Here is a 25000-nt window from a genome sequence, read left to right on the forward strand (position 1 = left end):
CAGGATTAATTAAAAACAAACAATCCACAATAACAAACAGTAAGGAAGTAAGGTTGACGTGGATATATATATATATATATATATATATATATATATATATATATATATATATATATATATATATATATATATATATATATATTCCCACAGTCTCTAACACTTTCACTAGTGTGTGCTGTTTGGCGCCTCTAGTGGCAAAGCAATGAACTGAACACAAGGCATCCAATACTACACCCTGAAATCACTCTAGTGACATGAAACAGAACATGATCTGGGTGAAAGTTGATGTTTTATTTTGGTCATCTTTGAGCCTAGAGTAAAGGGTGAGTGTCAAAAAGCGTTAAAGTTCACGAACAATGGCTGTGAATACACCTCTGACACAAACACACTCTCATCCACCAACATCCGCAGGGTGGAGAAAGCTCGTCTCGAGCATCTATGGATTAAAATAATGGCACTGTTTATTAAAAAAAAAAAAAAATCAAAATGTTAACTCTATAAATCTGGAGTTTAACAGTTAAGTTAAGCATGTAAACACACTGATGGAAAAACTGCTGAAATCTCTTTTACTGCCGTAATCATCTTCATTCCTACATGTAAACACACCGTCATGACATTCGTATGCGGTTCTTCCCCAAACTGTTTCCACAAAGCTGGAAGCACACAACCGTATAGGAAGTCTTGGTGTGCCGTAACATTGCAGTTTCACTTCAGTGGAAATCAACCAACCAAACCCTATGATCACGTGAGTTTCGTGACTGTGTAGAAGAACTCGAGTGACTGGCACGTAACTCTGATCTCAACCCTACTGAACACCCTTGTGATGAATGGGAACACTGACTTCTCCTCGCCCAACGTTCATTAACGCCCTTGATGTTGAACGAGAAGAAAATCCCCACAGACGCGCTCCAAAATCCAGCGCAAAGCTCTTCTTCCCAGAAGAGTGGACGTTATTATAACCGCAAAGGAAGGGACTAAATCTGGAATAGGCTTTTCTGTTAAACAAGCACATATGGGTGTGATGGTCAGGTGGGCACAAACTTCTGGCTGTTGTAGTGTATAATTGATTGTAGTTTTAACGTACAGTAAGAGAAGCCTGGTGAAGGGGCATGACGGTAGACTTGTACGAATGAATGATGCAAGGTGTCTGATATGACTAGATAAAGTCATATTTAATGGACACCCAGGTGCAGTGTTTGTATCTGAACCCCTTTCCTGTAAAGTCAAGGCTGGTGAAGGGATGACTGTAATGAAATTTGCATTGTATATAGGGATCAAATGTAAAAAAAAAAATAAATCATTGGCAAATAGCTGTGAGGAAGTGCCGGTGTTGGAAAATAATTAACTACGGGGGTGTTAACGAAACGCTTAGTGTTGGCCTGCATCACACGAACCTGCCACTGATTACTGCTCTGTAAAAGCTCATCTTGGTGTTATTGTATTTCTGACTAAGTATATTACTATTAACCAGTGAGAATACAGGTCTGAACCCCACACTGTGTCCTGATAAACTCCTCCTCCATATACATCATCATCTAGTAGTGTATATTGGATTTGAAGCATTTGTTTACTCTCTGCAGTCGTAGACTTCCTCGTACTCGCGGGTTCTCCGAGTCCCTGCGGTATGCAGTAGGACAGGAAGACGGACGATTCCTGTGATTCCTGATTACTTGGCCCTCAGGCTTACACTGGTTGTGGTTTATGAAAGGGATTGTACATTGATCTGATGGACTGTTGTGTGGCTTGTGCGGTATGTGTGAGGGTTTAAATGCGCGAGGTCCCGGGAGTACGGGAGAGCACTAGAGAGGGTGAGCCGATGGACGGGTCAAACGGCCAGGCTGAAACCCGTGTGCTTTCACACGTAATAACCCCACGATCCGTCACAAAGACTCGGCAACTGCGCGAGATTGTTTTGCGCGGTCTTTCACAGCGGTTGTCGGTAAACGAGACCTTTTTAGCCGTACTCGTGTTCGTGACGCGTCTTGGCTCAGAGTCTACGCGCCGCCTTAACACTATGTAAGATTGTACAGCTCCATATAAGTGCACCACCGTGCAAGTCTTTCCAGGAACGAAGAACATAAAACGCATCCCAAATGCAGGTTGATACAAGACGTGCTGTCGTCATTGGTCTCCCCGCAGAAAAAGACGGAAAGGCCTTCCACCCGACGTACGAGGAGAAGCTGCGTCTGGTGGCGCTCCATAAGCAGGTGTCTCAGGGGCCCTACAATCCAGACGCCTCCCCTGAAGTGGGCTTCTTCGATGTGCTGGGAAATGACCGCAGGTAAGCTTGACGTTTTCACTCTCGAGCCTGCTCGGAGCTTTTCAGTACCTGCGGCGACTGGTGCAGGAGACGGCTGGTTTAAAAGACATGAATAAATAAAAAAACGCACAGCATTTTTAATTACGTTCTAATTATCATTACCGTTAACGTCTCTTTCAGGAAAGAATGGGCTTCGTTGGGGAACATCGGGAGGGAAGAGGCCATGGTGGAGTTTGTCAAGCTGTTAAATAAATGCTGCGTCTTGTTTGCGCCGTTCGTCGCGTCTCACAAGATTGAAAAAGAGGAGCAAGAGAGGAAGAGGTGAGGCCTTTGTGTGTGTGTGTGTGTGTGTGTGTGTGTGTGTGTGTGTGTGTGTGTGTGTGTGTCATTCCTGGGAAGTAGTAGCTGGTTGCTGCTGTAATAGTTTCGCCGTTTGTTCGTTTATATCACGAGACCGGAAGCACTCCCGCCCTTCGGCCTGTAAATAAACTCGCAAGTAGCGCGTGTTCATTTTTACGAACGCTTCAAGTGCGGATCTGTCGTGCTGTACGTGCTAATAGACGACTGCGTCCCAAACCGCGTACTTACCGTCTATATAGTAGCCGAGATGCGTGTATTTCGTCTACTGTATAGCAGGTAAGTACGCGGATTGGGACGCAGCCGTGCTCTCGTTTGCCGTAAAACGGTTGAGCGCTGCCGTGTGTGTACGTGTCCTGTCGTACACTGCGGTGAAAACTCCCACACGACGTTAATAGTGTGATTAAGGCGTGTACACGTCTGTAACGCACGTCGATAACGCGACTAAAACAGGAACACTCCACACGTCTTAATTCCGTTCGCGTTTACTCCGAGTGTGACTTTAATCGGATTAAGATCGTCGATAATCTGTTCACATGCTAGTTTCTTAATCAGAGTATCGGGTTAATATCGGGTTATCGTCGTCCGTGTAAACGTACTGAGCGTCTCCGTTTTAAATAAGACGAGGATTTTTGGCCACGTGTTTTATTTCTCAGTCCTAAAAAAAGTGGTCACGTTGCTGATGGAGGCTTCCTGTCGTGCTTCCTGCGATCTCACCGTCTTCCGGTCACATGCATCCGCCGGTGTGTTACAAGATAGTAAAAGAACAGGATTTGCTCGAGCACTAACGTAGGACTGTTGGAATCGTTCAGCAGGCTGGGCTTGTAGGTGCATTGCATTTTCATGTCTACAGAAATCCCCCCCCAAAAAAAAAAAGGTAAACTTTGTCTTGTTTAGTTTCTGATGTGTGTTTTTTTTTGGCGTGCGGCAGGAAGGAGGAAGAGGAGCAGCGGCGTCGAGAGGAAGAGGAACGGGAGCGTCAGTTGCAGGAGGAGGAGCGGCGCCGGAGGGAGGACGAGGAGAGACTAAGGAGAGAAGAGGAACAGAGGAGGCAGGCGGAGGAGGAGAGACTCCGTGTGGAGCAGCAGAAGTGAGTGAGAATAATTTGGGGGGGGGTCACGGTCACGTGATTTATTGATTGATTGATTGATTGATTGATTGATTGATTGAAAGATGCTTTTTTCTTCTTAGATAGATAGTTAGTTTCCTTTTTGTTTTCGTCAGCAACATTATCACTGAGGCACGTCCCGTTCATCTTTCAGTTCCGATAGGGAACCGTACTAGCCAAAAATAGTGGTCCAAGGAAGGACTTCCGACCAGTCGTTCAAATTTTAAGCCTTCGCATTAGAATTCAGGACTTCCCAGGTGTAAACGGCGCTCGTCCTGCGACGAATCTGAAGCATGTCGGTCGCCGTGTACGTTCACTGCATTAGGAATGGTGTTTGGTCACATGATGCATTCAACACGCACATCCTAGACGACACACTAACCGTTTTATTCATAAAAGCGTTTAGAACATTAATGGTCACCAGCAGGAGATTCGCACCTCTGTGTCGTGCACTCGAACAGGAAATGAAATGTCTCCTGTTGTTTTGTTAGTACGAGTGTGTGCTGCAGCAATTAGCTGCTGAGTATCCGTGTACGATCGGTGTGATGGTGTAAGACTGCAGGACCGTTGTACATATGGGTATTTCTTAAACGTGTTATTTCATGTCCTCGGGTGCGTGCAGGCAGCAGATCATGGCTGCGTTAAACGCACAGACGGTGGTGCAGTTCCAGCAGTACGCGGCGCAGCAGTACCCGGACAGTCCCGAACAGCAGCTCATTCTCATCAGGCAGCTGCAGGAACAGCACTACCAGCAGTACATGCAGCAGCTCTACCAGGTGCAGCTGGCCCAGCAGCAGGTTGGATTTCTTACTAAATTCGAGTGTTTCCACGAGTCCGGTTTGACTGGAATGAAAAGCACACCAGCCCGTTACAGAGAAGATTGCACGGTGGTGTAATTTCTGACGGGATCTTTCAACAGCTGCCTCCTGTTGTGTTTCCCTCTAGGCGGCGCTACAGAAGCAGCAGGAGGACGCTATAGTTCTCTCCAAGTTCGAGGCCAGCGAGATGTCGGCGTCCCCCGGCGGCGACGAGGTTCCCACGGTGAACGGCCAGGCGGAGTCGTCCGTCGACGGCGTAGATCGAGAGCCAGAGCTGGAGCCTGCGGAGGAGGTCACCGAGAACGGCCCAACAGGTGGGAGTGCTCCGAGAGAAGACCTGAACCTTACTCGGGAATTCTCTCGTCTTCAGATTCATTCACATTTCACACTCGTTTACCGCATTACGAATCGATCCTGTCTCATCCTACCCCACCAGACTCTCCCCCGGTGATCGCGGCCCCCTCTATGTGGACGCGGCCGCAGATCAAAGACTTTAAGGAGAAGATCCGGCAGGACGTGGACTCCGTGATCACGGTAGGCCGAGGAGAAGTGGTCACGGTCAGGGTCCCCACCCACGAGGAGGGCTCGTACCTCTTCTGGGAATTTGCTACAGACCACTACGACATCGGGTTTGGCGTCCTCTTCGAGTGGACCGATTCCACCAACGCCTCGGTGAGCGTGCACGTCAGCGAGTCCAGCGACGAAGATGAGGACGAGGACGGTGAGAGGGAAAACTCTATCGGTATCTCATATGGTAATGGCCTGCATGTGCCATTATTCCTACTCCTCATTCAGCAAAACGAACCCGTTAGACCAAGGCCACTGATAATCTTTGCTGTGCCTGGTCACTGTGAGACTCTAGTGACCGAGCAGTTGTGATGCACGGATCTGATATCTAAAGCGTTTCTTTTCAGTGTTGACGGATTATATAAGGAGTGCTAAACCGGCTTCTTTCTCTTCCTGTCTAGAGCCTCCAAGCGAGGAGGAAAAGGCCAAGAAGGAGGCGGGGAAGCCTCAGGTGGACGAGATCGTGCCGGTTTACCGGCGGGACTGCCACGAGGAGGTGTACGCAGGGAGTCACCAGTACCCTGGCCGTGGCATCTACCTACTCAAATTTGACAACTCGTACTCGCTCTGGAGGTCGAAGAGTGTCTATTACAGAGTCTACTACACCAGATAAGCCTGGGGTCAAGACTGTTGAGCAAGAGAGAGTGTGTGTGTGTGTGTGCGTGAGTGTGCATGGGGTGCGTCTCATGCTGTCGGCGTTTAGGAGGATTGGCCTGTGACGTATCCGCGCCACCTCCGTTTTGCACTCTGAAAGGCGTGCTCTATGATCCCGTGCTTGTCGATAGTATTGTCTTCTGTTCACAGTGTGATTTCTCCTCAGCCTCCATGTCCTAATGTCATCCAAAGAGGTGCTTTGGCCACTAAGAGAGCTGCGTACGTTCAACGAAATTGACCGGTTTATTGATCTGATCAGATAAAGAGTCTGGGAAGTATGACCAAAAAAAAAATAAAAAAGAAAGAAAAGTAGGCTTGCGATAATTAACGCTGCTTTTCTCCTTTTTGTTTTTTTCTTTATTATTATTATTATTATTTTTTTGCCTGGACACAGTGCTTTAATTACCATTACCTTATTTCCTAGAAAGTCAGCGTGAACTCCTGCGCCGCTCTACGTCGGGATCCCCTCCGGAACCTCCTCCGGAACCTTGTTTATTAAAACTCGACCGGGCCCGTGGCCGCTTGATTGCTTGAATATTCGTCACGGCGTAGTATTTTTCAGAAGCAAGCCCATCCTCTCATCAGTGAAAGCCTGTCTCAGTGTCGTCTTTTCATATCGGTGGCATATTCGTGACTGTTCATGTGCCGCGTTACTGATAATATAAATAACGGATGATGACGATCACATCACGATTAGTCACCGAACACTGGTTCGAAAACAACAAGACGGGCCTTTATCCCGCGTTATCTTGTGTAACTCCGGGACGATATAGCCGTGCAAAATATAATCGATGATGATTGACTACAACACTATAATTCCCCCGCCGTTCATCATCGAAGAAGGGTTCGTCCTGGGGAGCGCTTACGCACGGGACGTATTAGCAGCGTACCGTACAAGCAGACATGCGAAGTAGTATGGAAAGATTCGTTCTTAAGAATAGTGCTAGACTAGAAACCACAAACTCTGCTCTCTTCTTTATCGGGTGCTCTTCTTTAAAGTTAAATTCTATTAACTTAATCGTTCGCCGATTTTATCGATGACATTTTTTCTGGGTGGTTATGAGTTGAAGACGTCGTTCACGTGCTGATTTTTATTTCATTTTTTTGCTGTTATGCCTGCACATAGGCTAATTTCTATTCTAATGATATTTTAGTAATGTTTATCATCATCATCATCATCTTGTGAACAGTACGAGTGAAACACCAGCTCCTTCTAGTGGAAATAAATGTCGTCTGGCGTTCCTAAACACCGGCCCAGGTGGACGTAGAAACGCAGCACTCGCAGATCGGGATAAAGGACAGATGTGGTCCAGCGACGTGTGCAAGCAGGGGCTGCTGGGACTGAAGAAACCAGTAATACATGACTTTTCTACTGACTGAAGGGTGAGGATGATGATCAGGATTACACTGGTGCAAAGGAGGAGGTTTGTTTTGCAGAAAATGATTAAAGTGGTTCGTGTGTGTGTGTGTGTGTGTGAGAGAAGCGTTTAATAAATATTTATTAATCCGCCTGGTAGATTAGGGTTCTTGATGTATCGACGTATAACTTATCTCCCAACTGTTCACTCTTCTGCTTCTGAATGAGCTTCTCGTCTCTCGACTGAACCAGTCACGGTCATATTTTGTTTTTTATATATATATTTTTTTTTTGTTCGGGTTTTGGAAGTTCTGACTTTTCCTATCGAGGCGTAACTCTCAAGGCTGTTCAAACTCTCTACTTGGCTTCTTTTTTTTTTTTTTTTTCGGTCTGTCGCCGTTACATTTTAATGTACATAGTTCTAGAAAGCGACGTTAAAACCCAGATTGTAAGTAAACCCATGGTCTCTATATGTTACACGGACACCCCGTCGCGTCCGTTCCGCACTAACCGTCTCGTGCGTCTTGTATTACCGTGGCCGCCAGACGGAACGCCCGAAACCTTGACCGTTTGTCTGGAAAGCGTTTACAGCGAGCCCTGCTGTGACCCCCGACCGTTACGTGCTCCGTGCTCCGAGCTGGCGTTTTTTCGAAGAAGGCTTCTTCATCATCAGGACTTTTCGCTTACGATATTCTTCACTGGTTGTTCGATGGCACTACTCCAGCAAGTTCAGCTGAGATATGAAATGTGAGTGGGAGTGGGGGGGGGTTTATTTTCTTTATCTCCCCTTCCTAAATCGTTATCCCACGAATCTGTGAATATATTTATGATCAGTCCTGTCCAGAGCCGCGATGACGAGAGCCTGACGCGCAGCAGTCCGACACCGTCGTTATAATTGACGGTAAAATGTGTACAGAAGTGATTTTTTTTATTTTATTTTATTTTATTTTTCCCCCCCTCATTACCCCCGCCCCCCTCCCCCCGTGTTTTTATTTTCTATGTGTTTAATAATGCGAGTCAGGCCTTTTTGTAAAGTGGAATGTAACTGAGGGCTTGATCTTGGACTAAGGACTTTGTGGTGAAATGACGGAAATGTGGTAAATATCATATTGTACATTTTTCTCCCATTCGCAAAGTGAAAATCAATGTAAATTTCATACCATGAACACATGAAGTAACTTGAGAGGGTTTTTTTTTTTTTTTGTATTGATTTGACATGAATGAGTTCAGGGATCACTTTCCCTGAGAATTATATTTAATCTTGATTAAACCCAAGTTTATCTGTACCTCTGACTGATTTAATGCATTGGGTGTGTTCTTGCTTGCTTTTGGATGCCATCGATGGACTGCGTTTCTCACGTTCTGTCTTTTTTTTTAAATTTTATTTATTTTATTTTATTTTAAAAAGCACAAATAATATTTGCAAACATTACCCATGTATAAAATAATTCTGGTGGCGGATATCTCTTATTATTTTGACTTTTATTAACATTTGAAAATTATGAATGCAGATTAGATTCGATTCAGCCTTGTCATCCAGTAGAGTACAACGCAAGCCGACACGACACAATCCACATCTGACCAGAAGTTCATTGGGGGTGGGGTGACGGTAAAGTGCACATGGCGTGGTATCGACAGTGCAAAAGGTGTGTGTGTGTGTGTGTGTGTGTGTGTGTGTGTGTGTGTGTGTGTGTGTGTGTGTGTGTGTGTGTGTGTGTGTGTGTGTGTGTGTGTGTGTGTGTCCAGAGCCATGGAGTAAAGTAATGGAAGACGACACCGTGCGATGTGGAATGGTGGTAGTGATGATATTTGCTCCGGTGCCTAAACAGATGTTTAACACTCGTGTTGAAAATGAGTCCAGCTGTCTTACTAAATGATAACATTAACTTTATAACAACTTCAACATTATTTAACATTTTTGCATTTTGCCTATTTAAGAAGACTAAAGCGTATTGCATTTGAACAGCATACATGTATCCCCACCCCTCTTATACATTCTACATAAAATATATATTTATATACACTTGATTCCTGTTAGAATCAAACATCTGGTTGGATTTACTCTGCTTTATTTAGGCGATGACATCTTGCTGTTTCTGGATGAATAGGAATCAGAATGTTTAAAAAAAAAAAAAAAAAACATGATGGTAGTCAACATTTCTTTAGGTTTAGGATGTTGGTAATTATTTACTTTTAGATGATGTAGCCTTTTATTTGTTGCATGTACACGACAGTACGGTGAAATTCTTTCCTTCTCATGTCCGAGCTCGTTAGGAAGTCGGGGTCAGAGTGCAGGGTCAGCCATGATATAGCGCCCATGGAGCCGAGAGGGTTAAGCATGGGGTTAAGAGGCTTGCTCGGCTTGGTGGTGCTGGGGCTCGGACCTCTGACCTTCTGATCATTAATGCAGAGCTTGTGATTGAAGGTTAGCAGGTATATTATTAGATTCAGTCATTATTTAGGCTACTTTTAGATACGCAGTACCAAGGTGTATTGTTTTTTCTAGTCTTTTCTTTGCTAATGCCACAAGGGGGCGCCTGAAACTCACACTACTAAGTGCCACTGTTGTAAAATACAAGCTAGAGATAAACAAATAAATATTGAATTATTTACAAATTATCAGTACGATTTCGAGAATTAAGAGCTACAACAGAAAAGTTATCCATTGTGGATTTTGTATCAATGTGGTGTTTAGTTTAACTGCTGTAGCTTATTTATATAAATATCAATCCCATAATTAATCATAAATAGTCCTCCAATAATGGAGGACCATTTTTTTGAACTAGGATGTTTCATGTTTGAACTAGGATATTGATCCTAGTTCAAACATGTAAGGTAAATAATGTGAAAAAGCTCAATCTGTCTATTACTTCTCACGGAAAGACTTATTTATTTTATTCTATTCTATCCTACATACTTTCTTTAGACAGTGATACAACTTTATTGTAGAATCCCATAAAGCTGGTCTCTAATGTACACACATTATTAGCACTGACATCAGTTATTTAACGAATATAATAATGCTTTACCTAGCATTACTTTTGTACCAAGAGACATTTCAAGTGCAACTGTGATGAAGGCTTTACACAAAACAAAACAACTTAATGATATTTAGTCAATTATAAATCTTGTATGGGAAGACTACTTGTATTGTTTCCTGCTTAATATATCGCTTTACTTGTATTTCCTCATGTGTAAGTCGCTGTTAAATGAATAAATGTATTTTATTTTTTGTGGGGAAAAGTCAAAATCCAGCCAAGAATTTAGTGGGTCCAGGGTTACTAAACAAACTTTAATCTGTAAGAGAAAAAGAAACAACAACAACGAAAAAAATAAAATATTATAAAAATCAATTATAAATAAAATATATACCAGTCCAACGGTGTTCAATATATTGACTTGGCACATTCTAGCGCGATTTGGCAACACGCGCACACAAACTTTCCTACTAGGTAGTGTGGAGTGGAGTGCGGCTGTAGGAGCGTGGTATTGTATCGGTGTGTACTATTAGTGCACACTGTGTAGTAGGCAAGTGCGCATTTCAGCAGCCAGTTTTTCCCTTCAGACTCCAGTTCCGGGAGCTACAGGTGGTGCCTCTGAGAGTCTCCGTGTTTTTCCCCACGCACTGCTCTCACTCTTTTCCCTCACAGTAAGAGCAGTGTGTGAGACACACACACACACACACACACACACACTCCAGTAACGTCTTTCATAGCTTTCCTTAAAAAAAAAAAATCACGGCATCTTTTGAAACTCATGGCGGGATCCTGTACGAGCTGGACTTCTTTTCCTCTCAGTGGACTTTTGTAAAATGGCGCCGTTGAGAATTTAGCGAACTGCTGGAAAATATAATAATAATAATAATAATAGAAAGCATGCCTTTTCATGAAAGGACGGTGGAGCCGCGGCGGTTGTGCCGGTTGAAGTCGGAGGAGGACGGTCACGGCGCGGTGCTGTTCGCCTCTCTGGATGAGGTGAGCTCGCGGGCGCTGTCGATGCTCCTGCGGCAGCTGAGTGATGTGTCCCGGCACGCCAGCGACATTTTCCGCGGTCTGGAGCTCCAGGCTGTGCTCGTGTTCCAGCGGAGCTCCCGCATTCAACAGCGCCTGGACAGCTTACACACCGCTGTGAGCCAGCTCAACCCCAAGCAGGTTCAAATCCGTAAGTATGCACAGCTTTTAGCTTCTCTGTGTCGACTCGACTCATTGAATTGAATTGAGTTTGAACTGCAGTTCAGTTGTCTGGTGCAAATGAAGGCAGTTTGAACCAGGGCTGTGATCTTTCACACGTTAAACACCGTTGTTTTTGTTTTGTGAGAGCAAACTGCCCTCTTGACGTTTCATTGTGACTTCTAGTAGTCATAGTCTACTCCATACACTCTACATACACATACCCTCCACTGTGTTTCCACCCTGTTCAATCAGCTCCTAATGAATCTTTGTTTACGAGTCTAATGAACTGCCAACTCGTGTCTTGTGACTTCACTTGCTTTTAATAAGCTATGTTTGTTCGGTTTAGCTAACAATATATAACAAAACAAAGATAGCAAAGCAGCTTCTAATGCACATATTAACTTTTTTTTTTTTTTTTTTTTGCTCTAACCTGAAATTAGTATCGAAAGAGTCGCTCTGAGTCGTTTATTTTGAACGACTCTTATAGGCGAGTCTTTTTCTTCACAATGAACCGACTCTGACTCTTGTTATATTTGTCTGTTTCTCAGCATTTGATTAACATTTACATCTTACTGGAATGCCTTTTCTAAACGATAAGCAAATGTCACACCTTGTATATATATGTGTGTGTGTGTGTGTGTGTGTGTGTGTGTGTGTGTGTGCGCGCGCGCGCTTTCCCCTCAAACACTCCTGCAGTCCTGTCTAAACAGTGAATCGGTTCACCTGGTTTGTTTGTTTTGATTTCTGAAGGGTCAGTAGAATGCGGTTCTGTACGGTTAGTGTGTGAAATGACGGCGGGTGGAATGTGTTCCGTGTAGAAACACATGGCGAGCTGTGGGTCTGATCTGAGGTTATGCAAATGTAGTCATTGTGAAGGCAAAAGTCCTGTCAGGATTGATAGATCTGCCACAACGTGCTGACCATCTGTGTATGCAGCAGCCTATATGCACGCGCACACACTTACATATACATAACACACACCCACACCCTCTTTCTCAACTGTTCTACACTAGCAATGTTTATGGTACCTCATGTAAACTGACAAAAACAACATGGTTCTCAATCTCATATATTGCAAAGTACACGCCAGTCCCAGCTACACACATTATGTGGATTATGTTCTGGATTCTGAGGTGATTTGATAATTCTAATGATAATGATGAGTCTTTATCGGTCACGTGTACATTACAGCACGGTGAAATTGTTTTCTTCGCATACCCCAGCATGTTAGGAGGTTGGGGTCAGAGCGCAGGGTCAGACATGATACAGCGCCCCCTGGAGCAGAGAAGGTTAAGGGCCTTGCTCAAGAGCCCGACAGTGGCAGCGCCGACCTTCTGATCAGTAACCCAGAGACTTAACCTCCAAGCCTCTCCTGCCCCTTGTCTAGCTCTAGTACACGTTTTGTTCCTCTGATCATAGTCACCAGAGAAGGGAAGAGTCACCCAGCCTGCAGCTCTGCTCTCAGGTGTGGTTTATGACATGGAAATCTGGCTCCATGTTTGTCCCTGGATACGGCAAACACATCTCGTCTTCCTAAGTACACACACACACACACACACACACACACGTTGTGAATCGAAATCGCCGTTCTACGCGACAGCTCTGCGATTTAAATAATTGTACCGTTGATTAAACTCAGATAACCTTCTGCACTTTCAGTGGACTGACCAGTCTGTGGCTACGCAGCAAACTGCCATGCACCGTTTGTTCTGACGTCTTTCTATCATAGCCAGCATTAATCGGAACAGGCGGGCTTGCCTACGCACGTCACGTGCATCAATGAGCCATGGACGCCTGTGACCGTGTCCCCGTTTCGCCGGTTGTCCTTCCATTGACCCCTTTTGGTAGGTATTATCCACTGCATACTGGGAACATCCCACAAGACCTGCCTTTTTGGAGATGCCCTGACCCAGTCGTCTAGCCCAGGGGTTCTCAAACCTCAAACCGATTCCTGGGAATTGAATGAACGTGGCGAGGTGACGCGCTGCTTTGTTGCATGTGGTAGCTGTTAATCGATGGAATAGATTATAATATGTAAATAAATAAATAAATAATAATAATAATTAATAGCTTTCGATTACGACCTTCCAAAGGCTCGTAAAAATACAGATGAGGCCCAGACAGAAGTTGAGTTTGATCACGGCCGACTTTCGTTAACCGTGTCGTCAAGCCTTAGGCTACAGTCTGACTCCCGAGAGCATGATAAACAAGATCGGATATCGTTCGCTTTATTCTTATACGACGTTAACGCGAGACAGGGGTGTCGACGGGCTAAAGAAACGACCTTCGGGAAGATATTTGACTTCATATTGTTTTCTTAACGATGAATTTGTAAGGTGACGTGATTTTATCGACCGCAGTGACTCATCAACTGACATCAATGTTGCGTTACCGCGTTATCAGGGGAAAAGTCAGGAGATTACAGTAACGTGGTACTCGGTAACATGTTAGACCCGACTCCGAACGCCAGAGCAGAGCTGCCTGAGGTGAGATTTAATCTCGGTCATGTTAAAGCGGGTTTAATTAGCTCTAATTCAGGCTTCTTAATTCACTCAAAGTGTGTTATTGTAGAATTTAGTGCCAGCCTGTGTACACACACACACACACACACACACACACACACATACGCAATCACTTTAAGAGGCATTCCTCTCTTTATCCCGTAGATAGGTGTGTTTATTTGGCGCTACAAGTGCTTTAACACCGAGTCTCCTGATATATCCACTGTCTGGCCTCGTCTAGCGCTCAGGACGAGACGTCTGACGTTAAAGCAGCAGCGCCACCCACGTTAGACCACCGGTGTTTTCCTAACCCACTCATCTGCACTGCGTGTGAATTATACCATCAACCCCAGCGGCGTGTTTAGACTCTGTGCCGCATTGTTCATTACAAGCCCCCGTGGTCACATGATTACTCGGTTAGCTTGAGTCGAGTCGGGCATGTTGTTGTTGGCAGTGACTGTTTGTTTTTACCATACACACACACACACACACCCTTGCACAGACTGTTCCTAACCGAAACACAAATTATCGCACTATATATAAGCTTCCTTCCGAACCAAGTTAGAACGTAATAGTTTAGAACATAAGTTTTTTTTTTTTTAATTCTGCGAGACTAGGGCCGGGCGATTCTGTCGATATCGTGATGACGATAAATGATGCTAGCTTTCCGAGATATCGTCGGTACGGTGACGTATTTTTATTCCGGGTGAAATACGGTGGCACGTGACGATATCGAGTCTGCAATGAAGCAGTTTGCCAGCTCTAACATTTCTTCAGATTTGAGAATTCTGTCCTGGTGTGGTACGAATTATAACGGCGAAGTCTGTGTAAAGGGCACACGCCGCAAAAGTAAAGAAGCCAGATATGATTTATCTCAAGGGCACGAACACTGCCCATACGTGCTTCCTATCTAGGAAGCGTACTCCCAAATAAACCCAGGGAGAGTGCCGATGTCTCGAAGTGTCCGTGATAGCGGGAGGTATTTGTCCTGAATCCGCTCTGCATTCCTCAGGCCGTTCCCAGTTGTGTGATTGGCTGAAAGCTGTACGTCGCTGCATTAAAAAAAAACAGGAAGATGGGATATATATATATCTCAAGTGACGTTTGCGAGAGCCGAGAACACCGACGTCTTAAGTCCACCGTACTCAGACGACACGAAAAAATTTCCCCCTGCCTGCATTCTTATACACTCGCCGGTCAAAAGTTTGTGGACGCCCAAAAGTTTGTGGACGCCCATGTTTCTCATGGCCTCGAGAAGCTCTCGATCCGAAGGCGTGAAATCGGCGTCGTAGACAGAAACGCGATCACGCCGACATGTCCGTCCCTTCCGTTAGGGACGCTGACATTTTATTTACAAAAAAAAAACAAAAAAAAAAAACACGTTTTTTTTTTTTTACGAGAAAATCATTATGTTTTCCATGTCATTGAAGGTGAGCGTATACTCGGCACCTCAGCTTCATGGACATGTTTGAAATGGGGATGCGGTTGTGTACTTCTTCATCGTGCCTGCGCTATCTCACGTCGGATAAGGCGCAAGTTTAAGAAGGGCGATTCTAAACCAATCGCAGATAGCGTTTGGGAAATCGCCGGCCGATTTCGACGGTTTCTCAGTGAAACGCCACGCTGCATCGTTTTCTTTTGAGAGAGAGAGAGAGATTTGTAGGCGAGAGAATGACTGTTTATCGTTGCCGTAATGTAAGTGAGAACAGGAACTAACTTGTCTCACGGATGTTCCACAACACTGAATCCAACTATACACCATTATAAAAAAAAATGCTAATCCGCTACGTTAAGCGGAATCGCACACTTCAGACTGTGCCGTTCATGCGCACACACAGGAACAGGAGGTTCGCTCGTTTTCGGAGAGGCTCCGGCAAAGGTTAACGTTAAACCCGGCTTCCCCGGGCAGCACGGTCCTCCGGGAGAGTCGGACGCTGATCTGCAACACACTCGTGACCCAGAATTATCCGCCTGATGGACTTGCATGAGGAAAAGGAGGCAAAGTCTAGCATCGTCCCCACAAACGATAGCTCCACACCCACCTGTGCCAGGATGCTCAGCCCCACCCACGGGCACAGCCCGGGAACGGTCCTGCTAATCACCGCAGTACGCACGCGACGACTCGTGCGGGACGGCGGCCGGGCCGGACAGCGTCGATAAAAGACGGATCCGGTCGGTGTCCCGCCGCGCCCGAGACGTCATCCCGATCGGCCGCGGTTAACGTCCGCCTCGCCGACTCGCGTCGGTTCTACATGACGGCCGTGATGCGGCGGGACGCGTGTTTGCTTTGCTCTTTCTCCTGCCCACGCGTATCCACACGGTGTGTTAGTTCAGCTTGGCTTTTATGCCCCGCGTCTAGCGCTGCTGCTGACGGGCAAATCCAGAAGCTATTGTGTTTTAAGGACACATCTCTCCGCCTAACGCATTAGCTCAAACAGTCGAGTGCACACAGACGCGCACAGGCACCTGCCTCCGCGCGCAGCGACTGCAAACTGTAACGCATGAACGCTTACCAAAGAGCAGCCCTGTCGTGTCAGCCGGAAACCTCCAGCGGTGGCTAGTCCGCATCGTTTAATAATTGATGATGTACGGCTTGTACGTCAATAGCAGTGCGTGCGTGTGCGTGTGTGTGTGTGTGTGTGTGTGTGTGTGTGTGTGTTCAGTAACAGAAACCCGTCGTTTAAGCTCTTAAACTGTTACGAGTTTGACCTTGTTGGGACTCAGAAAGCATTTCCTGAGCCTCCCTCTTCAGTCCTGACAGCTATTCAGCGAGCGTCGGCCTCTCCCTGTTCACGACGGAAGCCTCTCACATCCGTCTTAACCGTGTCACCGTGCGGCCTGCTGGAGCGTGCTCGGGTTAGGAGGTCAGAGGTGAAGACGGAGGCATCTCGAGTGCGATCGTTAGGCCTTCATGAGCATGCAGAGGAAGGGGTGTTCTCATCGGCTGTTCTTATTATTTACTCACTATTTACTCACGATATATATACAGTACACGTGTTGGGTATAATATACCTACGTTAAATCGAGACTCGTGAGCCGTGTTTTCTTTTTCTCTGAATATATCGAAATAACCGAAGTACTGTCTCTGTGAACTCTGTGACGACGATAATCCGATATTAACCCGATACTCTGATTAAGAAACTAGCATGTGAACAGATTATCGACGACCTTAATCCGATTAAAGTCGCACTCGGAGTAAACGCGAACGGAATTAAGACGTGCGGAGTGTTCCTGTTTTAGTCGCGTTATCGACGTGCGTAACAGACACGTACACGCCTTAATCGCACTATTAACGTCGTGTGGGAGTTTTCACCGCGTTGTGCGTGTATCGCACCGGCGTTCTCTGTAAAACAAACACACGCTGCGTAGTGTACTTTCTCCTCATGCCTTAACCTCCCACGGCCGGCCTCCCTTCCACTTCCTTTTTCCTCTCTGAAAACCTCAGCGATTTAGCGCTGACCGAACATTTCCTTTCATCGCTCACTGAGGAGGCGTTTTAGGTTTTTATGCCCCGAAGGTATGTTTTTCTTTTCGTCCCCCCCCCCCCCCCCCCCTCTATGCCTGCGATCGTTTCTGATGGTTTATATGTATGATGTTATGTTTTTTGTTTTTCCATGGACCAAACCCGTGTTGGTGGTGGAGGCGGTGTGATGGTGCGAGGAATTTTTTTTTTCTTTCTTTTCACACATCGGGCGGCGCCCTTAATACCGTTCGAGCACCGTTTGAATGCCGCTGCCTGTCTGAGAATTGTTGCTGACCATGTGGATCCCTGCAGCAGGAGCGCAAGCACCTTTAGAGCACGGGAAATGCCGTACCAGGACGCGGCCTCCTTTTAGCCTTTCATGTTTTTGTTATTACGCTGTGCAGTTGCCAGTAAACCAGATAACAGCATGACGGATCTGCGAAGAAAACAACTGAACACGGGGTTAAACAATAACCACGGGGTCGGTAGAGTTCGGAGACGCGTGGGGGCTTTTTCCAAGGTCCAGAGCAGCACCATCGGTCGGCCGATTTGGCGATGCAGGATTGGTGACGCAACGTTTTGAGAAATACTCAGAATCGTCTGCTTCATCAGTACCGTAATGCCGTTTGTCTCGTCCAGTCGACGTAACTTGTGAACGTAATGAAATCCTGGAGGGACCGGTTAACCAAACAGCCAATCGGACAGAAGAATTGATGCATTATCTGCATCCCAAACCCCGATTTGGTCAGTTCTGACCAGATCCATTCAAAAATAAAGGCAATATAAATATCCGCCGGTTGTTTCGCTAAGTGAAACACTCCGAATCATTTTGTGGAATCATTTTGTGGAATCATTTTGTGGAATCATTTTGTGGAATCATACCTTGGAATCATTTTGTGGAATCATTCCTTGGAATCATTTTGTGGAATCATTTTGTGGAATCATTCCTTGGAATCATTTTGTGGAATCATTTTGTGGAATCATTCCTTGGAATCATTCCGTGGAATCATTTTGTGGAATCATTTTGTGGAATCATTCCGTGGAATCATTTTGTGGAATCATTCCGTGGAATCATTTTGTGGAATCATTCCGTGGAATCATTTTGTGGAATCATTCCGTGGAATCATTTTGTGGAATCATTCCGTGGAATCATTTTGTGGAGTTGACTCCAAAGCTTTGGGGACAACTCTACTAAGCGTGGGTTGCACCGATGAGGATTAAATGAAGCACAGTTTAGAGCTAATCTAGGATTTGTTGATCTGGGCTTTATTTTAAACCGAGTCGTGTTGCGCCGCTGAATTTTAAACACATGAACACATCGGGGATTAGAATTCGAACCCATATACGATTCATTTTCTCCGCCACGATGGATCCGCCATCGACGCCGCCGCCGCGGTGCGTGCGGATTTCATCGACGTGGAGATACACGAATTCTCCAGCGTGACCAAACGGCAACAATGTAACTCTTTCACTTCCTCTGGAGTGACTACAAAGCGATCGTGAACTTCAAACGTTGAGTTAAGGACAAAATTCAACTGCCGTTATTAACCGCTCGTTCGCGTAACCGATACAGGCTGAGGGGGAAAACAAATAAACGTGTAAAATCTGAGTTTAAAGTGATGGAGCAACAAGATTAGAGTTAATCCAGGTTCGTTGTGAAATTAAATCCAGGATTAACGCGATTTTTAAACGAGGTTTAACGTCGGGTGCAACAGAATTATTAGATTTAATCCAGATTTCGGCTTAATCCTTATTGGTGCAACCCACCCTAAGTTACACCTGGAATCTATGAATCGACTCTTTTTAAAAAAAAAATAAAAAATTACGCCCAACAGCGTAATCCGATGTACGGCGTTCCCATTTATTAGAGGTTTCCCATCGTAACGTGCGCCGCCGTTTCCATCGAACGTCCCGTCAGTCTAAGTGAAGTGACGCGGTGCGCCACGTTGTGCTTCAGAACACAGCCCAACTAATCAATAGTGAAGTTTGTTGCCAACTATTTCTTTTTTAATCATGGAATCCGGTCGATTTTTTTTTTTGTTGTCGATTACTCGTCGCAGCCCCGATTACGATGAATAACGCCGTACGTGCCGGTGTCGCATCGTTGTTTTGCTAGGGCTGGGCGGTGTGACGAAACTATCCTATCGCGGTCCTCGAGGACGTCTCTTAAACGCGTATCGTTATATATATATAATTTTTTTTTTTCCCGCCGTCACAAAACAAAACACGGACGTACGACACGGCGGAGTTTAAGAGCGGGACAAAAGCGCCACAGCTAATCCGTGAGGGAAATCATAACGGAAAAGGTGAGTACTGCATATTTTTATCTCTCGGTCTTACTCCCACTGCTCTCTCACACACACACACACACACACACACTTCCTACACAGATGTGCCGAGATCCTGGACACGGTTCTAAAAGAGGATGTTTTTCAGGAAGGATGGTTATTGTGGAAACTTGGTCTGGTCAGTAAAGTCATCCTGCAGTATAACGGAGCGCTTGCGAACCCTCCACGTTTCTGCTGGCTGTGCAGAACACGGGCTGGAATCCCGTGGGTGGCCAGATCCTTTTATTTGAAGTTATGAGCGGCGTAATGAGCGTGTAGTTTAGGCTGGAATACCTGACCGTTCTCCCAGACGTTGTTTAGTCCTGTGGGATCACAAAGCACTAAAAATTTCTGCGTCTCTCCTGCACTCGACGGCTTTTATTATTATTATTATTGTTATATTTTTATCTTTTATTGCATGGAGGAATGTTTGGGGTTTGCTTTAGTGCGAGGTCGTCGACACTGCCGGAGCAGCTGCATGTGGCTGGTGAAGGGGGAGTAGACAGGAAGTCGAGTCTGATCGCCGTATGGACGCGTATACAGCCCGCGCGTCTGTGGACGTCAGGGTAAGAGCGACAGGTTCAGAGACGTCGGACTCCGCGGCGCGGTGAATAAATCGGCCCGCTCTTCAGAGTGAGTTTTTGACCGCGGTGCGATCGCATCGTCGGTCTCGTCCCGAAGCGTCTCTCTACCGGCGCTGCTTTTATCCAGGCCCGTCTCGTAGCCGCAGGGGGAACGTCCATCCCGTCCGTTTTCCTCCGTCTGTCTGAACACACGGGGTTTCGTCCCGAGAATGCAGAGTGAGAGTGGGGTGTGTGTGTGTGTGTGTGTGTGTGTGTGTGTGTGCACCACAAGAGAGGAACGTGCTAAAGAGACGAGTGCTGAAGACGAGCGCAGTAGCGATGGTCCTGCCTGTAAAAGATGGGCAGGTCTTCATCCGGCCGCAGCGATACGCAGCGTTTCATCCTGTGATGTGGACACGGCTGCGCTTTCAGGTCGTCAGTGAGTGACGGGACTGAGGCGTGAGGCACTGTTCATGGACACACACACACACACACACACACACACACACACACACACTCTCTCTCTCTCCCCTACTCTCTCACACACTCTCTCTCTCTCTCCCCTACTCTCTCTCCTGCACTCTCTCTCTCCCCTACTCTCTCTCTCTCCCCTACTCTCTCTCTCTCCCCTACTCTCTCTCCCCTGCACTCTCTCTCTCTCTCCCCTGCACTCTCTCTCTCTCTCCCCTGCACTCTCTCTCTCTCCCCTACTCTCTCTCTCTCCCCTACTCTCTCTCTCTCCCCTACTCTCTCTCCCCTGCACTCTCTCTCTCTCTCCCCTACTCTCTCTCTCTCTCTCCCCTACTCTCTCTCTCGCTCCCCTACTCTCTCTCTCCCCTACTCTCTCTCTCTCCCCTACTCTCTCTCTCTCCCCTACTCTCTCTCTCTCCCCTACTCTCTCTCTCTCCCCTACTCTCTCCCCTACTCTCTCTCTCTCCCCTACTCTCTCTCTCTCCCCTACTCTCTCCCCTACTCTCTCTCTCTCCCCTACTCTCTCTCTCTCCCCTACTCTCTCTCTCTCCCCTACTCTCTCCCCTACTCTCTCTCTCTCCCCTACTCTCTCCCCTACTCTCTCTCTCTCCCCTACTCTCTCTCTCTCCCCTACTCTCTCTCTCTCCCCTACTCTCTCCCCTACTCTCTCCCCTACTCTCTCCCCTACTCTCTCCCCTACTCTCTCTCTCTCCCCTACTCTCTCTCTCTCCCCTACTCTCTCTCTCCCCTACTCTCTCCCCTACTCTCTCTCTCTCCCCTGCACTCTCTCTCACACTCTCTCTCTCTCCCCTGCACTCTCTCTCTCACACTCTCTCTCTCCCCTGCACTCTCTCTCTCACACTCTCTCTCTCTCTCCCCTGCACTCTCTCTCTCTCCCCTGCACTCTCTCTCTCTCTCTCTCTCTCTCTCTCTCCCCCCTACTCTCTCACACTCTCTCTCTCTCTCTCTCCCCTACTCTCTCTCCCCTGCACTCCCCCCCCCCCCACTCTCTCTCTCCTTCTCTCTCTCTCTCTCTCTCACACACACACACACACACAGATGTCGTAAAGGGATTTTTCAGGGTTTAAACCCCACACCTGTAAGGTGTGTGCATTAACCACAGATGATCATTTCGACACGTTTCCCTGTACTGAGAAAAGACCAAAGACGTGTTTACGTGAAACTCGCGTATAGAGAATCCTAACGGCGGTTATTAAATTCCCCCCGTAAGCGACAGCGCTTTTAAATTCCCTATTCTGATTGGTCAGAAAGCGTTCATTAATTTTCTGTATCAGCGCAGCTCTGTGTTCCCGACCGCAAGGCGAATCAACACTCATTATATAAGAGGTGAGTGTGTGTGTGTGTGTGTGTGTGTGTGTGTGTGAAGGGGTGGGTGCTGGTTGCATATTTCCTTTTATCATCTCTTTCCTTTTGATTCCCCGACTTCCTGGAAAAGAAGAGTAAATCGCAGTGTTATTGACGAGCTGAGGATACATTTGATGAGGAGGAAGCAGTCATACAGGTTCTGTGGTTTTAGGCACGAATCGTCGAGTCTCTACGAGCTTGCGTGACACAGAACAGCGGCGTTCCGGGTCAAACCTACAACTGCACGCGGCTCACGCCGAGTGTGTGAAGACTGCCTTTTAAACGCTGCTCGATCTCTCCTTCTGGTCAGCTCCACGCACCTCGGTGAGCCGGGTCTGCCAGTCAAACGCTGCAAATGCGAATACATTCGGGGCGAAGAACGCATGCTCTCAGGATCCCGATCCGCCGTGACCCTGACCGGGATAAAGCCGTCACTGGATACGAACGATATCAACACCGTGACAAATCACCGGCTGCCTAAGCCCCGGTTATATCTTAATGCTTTTTCAGTGAAGCGTGATTGATTAATACGCGCTCGAATGCAGTCGTCGGAGCAGACGTGTTCGGAGTACTGACGCGGCCGGGCGTGAACACAGTCGTGGTGGCTGATTGGTTAAAGCTGTGCACCACTGATCTGCAAGTCATCGGTTTAAATCTCCGCACCGACACTCGGTGCGTTTACACGGACGACGATAATCCGATATGAACCCGGTTAAGACGATACTCTGATTAAGAAACTAGCATGTGAACAGATTATCGACGACCTTAATCCGATTAAAGTCACACTCGGAGTAAACACGAACGGAATTAAGACGTGTGGAGTGTTCCTGTTTTAGTCGCGTTATCGACGTGCGTTACAGACGCGTACACACCTTAATCACACTATTAACGTAGTGTGGGAGTTTTCACCGCAGTGTGCGACAGGACGCGTACACACACGGCAGCGCTCGACCGTTTTACGGCAAACGAGAGAGCACGGCCGCGTCCCAAACCGCGTACTTACCTGCTACAGTATACAGTAGAGAAATACATGTATCTCAGCTACCATATAGACGCGGTTTGGGACGCAGCCCACGGCTTCACGCAGTCGTCTGTTAGCGCGTACAGCACGACAGATAATTAACCGCACCTGAAGCGTTCGTAAAAATAAAAACACCCGAAACTGTACACGGTCCCATAACGAAGACCGACTGTACGTCGATACGTGAAATTCCGGAGTGACGTCGGACGGCGTGGCGCGGTGACGTAATGACGTGTGCCGTTAATCCATCTACGTTCTAGAACACGTCAAACCTGAACATGAAAGGAGTATTGTAAAAGCGACTCATGTAAACACCTTCATCAGAATATTGTACGTCTTATTCAGAATAAGGTCAGTAATCAGAATTAAGGGGAATTAAGGGGTTGAGCTCAGTCCGTGCAGACGTGGTTTGATAAAGGTTGGAAGCGGAAGATCCCGCGTGACCCGCACAGACGTCCAACTCCACCGAACAGATTCAGAATGAACTGGAATGCTGACCGCACCCCAGGCCTAATCTCCCTGACCTCCCTAATGCTCCTGTGGATGAACGAGCTAAATCCCCACAGCTACGCTCCAAAGTCTACCGGAAAGCCTTCCCAGAGTGGAACTCGTCCCAACGGCAACAGGAGAACGTGTGTGTGCATCTTCTGCCGGAGAAAGCCGAGGCCAGGAGGGTTAATCAGCCCAGCCTGGGTTCCGACTCCTCAGGGAACACGGGTCTTCTGGGACCGTCGGCCTGGCGCTCATCGTGCCTCTGTGTCCGTCACAGCGAGGATTATCTACCGCGATGCTGTCCGATACTCCATCGTGATTGGTCAGAATGCGTTGACTTCATGCTGTGTAGCGGCATGGCTCTGACTGTACTACTGACTGCAAGGCAAATCATTTTTCTATACACGCCTTCTGATATCGTTTCTATAGCAACAGCACTGCCCATCGTTCACGTCTAACAGTTCACTTTTACGCGTTAGTTAAAGACGTATAAACATACGCTCCTGAGTGGAGCGTGAGAACATCCCCGATCTCGGAAGAGGACGTAACGGAGTGTGTTGATTGGCCTAGAGGGCGTATGTGGGAGGGGGTTAACCGAAGCAGCTGCTTTTTTTTTTTTCCTTTCTTTTTTTCTTTCTTTTCTTTTCTTCTTTACGTCCTGCAGACACTTGGGGCCTCAGCACATCAGAGTGGCCTTTCTTCTCGTTTTCTCTTTCTTCCTCCCTCCGTCCAACCCCCACTCACCTCAGGGCCATATGGGGGACACACCCGGGCATCCTTTGATGTGGCGCGTTTCCCCCTCTCTAGTAGAGACGCCTCCGTAGACATGCCACATCCACCGTGATGGAGAGATGCGCCTCTGGCTCGGAGATCTTCCACACGTCACACGGCGGTGCCGATGAAAACCGCCGTGTGTATGCTACAAAAGCCAATTCTGTCAAATAAACACCCCGCGGCGCCGTCCACGGCCGAATACGGCAACCGGCCCGTGGTTTGTTTCCGCAGAGGCTGTAGAAACCCAGGCTGGAAAGCACTAAAGGCTAGACAGAGAACAAAAGCTTCGTCAGCTCGACCGTGTGCTCCCGGATGAGGAGGGGAAGCCAGAAGAACCACCGGATCGTCTGTTTTCGTCTCCATTTCTGTCTTTGGGGTTTGCGCCGTGGACCGGAGAGCGACACTCCCTCGGTAATCATACTCTCCCGAACGGGCTGGGGTTTGACTTTGCTCCCGTACTCCCGAAATCTGTTTTCATACCGAGGAGCGCTGTGAATAGATGTCTATTTAAAGCGCTTACAGTGTGTGAGCTATATTGGGAGCTAGGCCTGGGTCTCATTATATGCGAACGTTATATTCATTTCACATCGAGTTATTTACACCTTCACTGGAAGACTAGGCGTAAAAACACCCCGCGACGTCCCGTGAGCAGTGAAACAAATAACGGCGTGATGCCCTCACGACGGCGTTGTGAAATTATTCAATCGAGCCTCTAGGGGGGGTAAAATAG

General features: G+C 47.0%; 2 protein-coding genes across 5 annotated transcripts in view; both read left to right on the top strand.

Moving 5' to 3' along the window:
* The window catches only part of acbd3 (acyl-Coenzyme A binding domain containing 3), a 9327-nt gene extending 920 nt beyond the window's left edge, over positions 1-8407 (top strand). Inside the window, exons 2-8 of one of the 2 annotated variants that reach the window (XM_017455799.3) lie at positions 2140-2281; positions 2441-2581; positions 3549-3707; positions 4348-4522; positions 4671-4857; positions 4980-5297; positions 5512-8407. In XM_017455799.3, the coding sequence (XP_017311288.1) occupies positions 2140-2281; positions 2441-2581; positions 3549-3707; positions 4348-4522; positions 4671-4857; positions 4980-5297; positions 5512-5723 (1334 nt within the window). In that variant the 3' untranslated portion in view covers positions 5724-8407. The remainder of the gene's footprint in view (positions 1-2139; positions 2282-2440; positions 2582-3548; positions 3708-4347; positions 4523-4670; positions 4858-4979; positions 5298-5511) is intronic. The other variant, XM_017455801.3, reaches the window with a different exon arrangement.
* A 2014-nt stretch (positions 8408-10421) lies between these two features.
* nhsl1b (NHS-like 1b) overlaps positions 10422-25000 on the top strand; it is an 85916-nt gene continuing 71337 nt past the window's right edge. For 2 of the 3 annotated variants that reach the window (XM_017455795.3, XM_053675577.1), the window contains exon 1: positions 10422-11282. In XM_017455795.3, coding sequence (XP_017311284.1) covers positions 10997-11282 — 286 coding nt within the window. In that variant the 5' untranslated portion in view covers positions 10422-10996. The remainder of the gene's footprint in view (positions 11283-25000) is intronic. The other variant, XM_017455797.3, reaches the window with a different exon arrangement.

This window comes from Ictalurus punctatus, chromosome 25 (genome assembly GCF_001660625.3).
Source record: "Ictalurus punctatus breed USDA103 chromosome 25, Coco_2.0, whole genome shotgun sequence".
Lineage (NCBI taxonomy): Eukaryota > Metazoa > Chordata > Actinopteri > Siluriformes > Ictaluridae > Ictalurus > Ictalurus punctatus.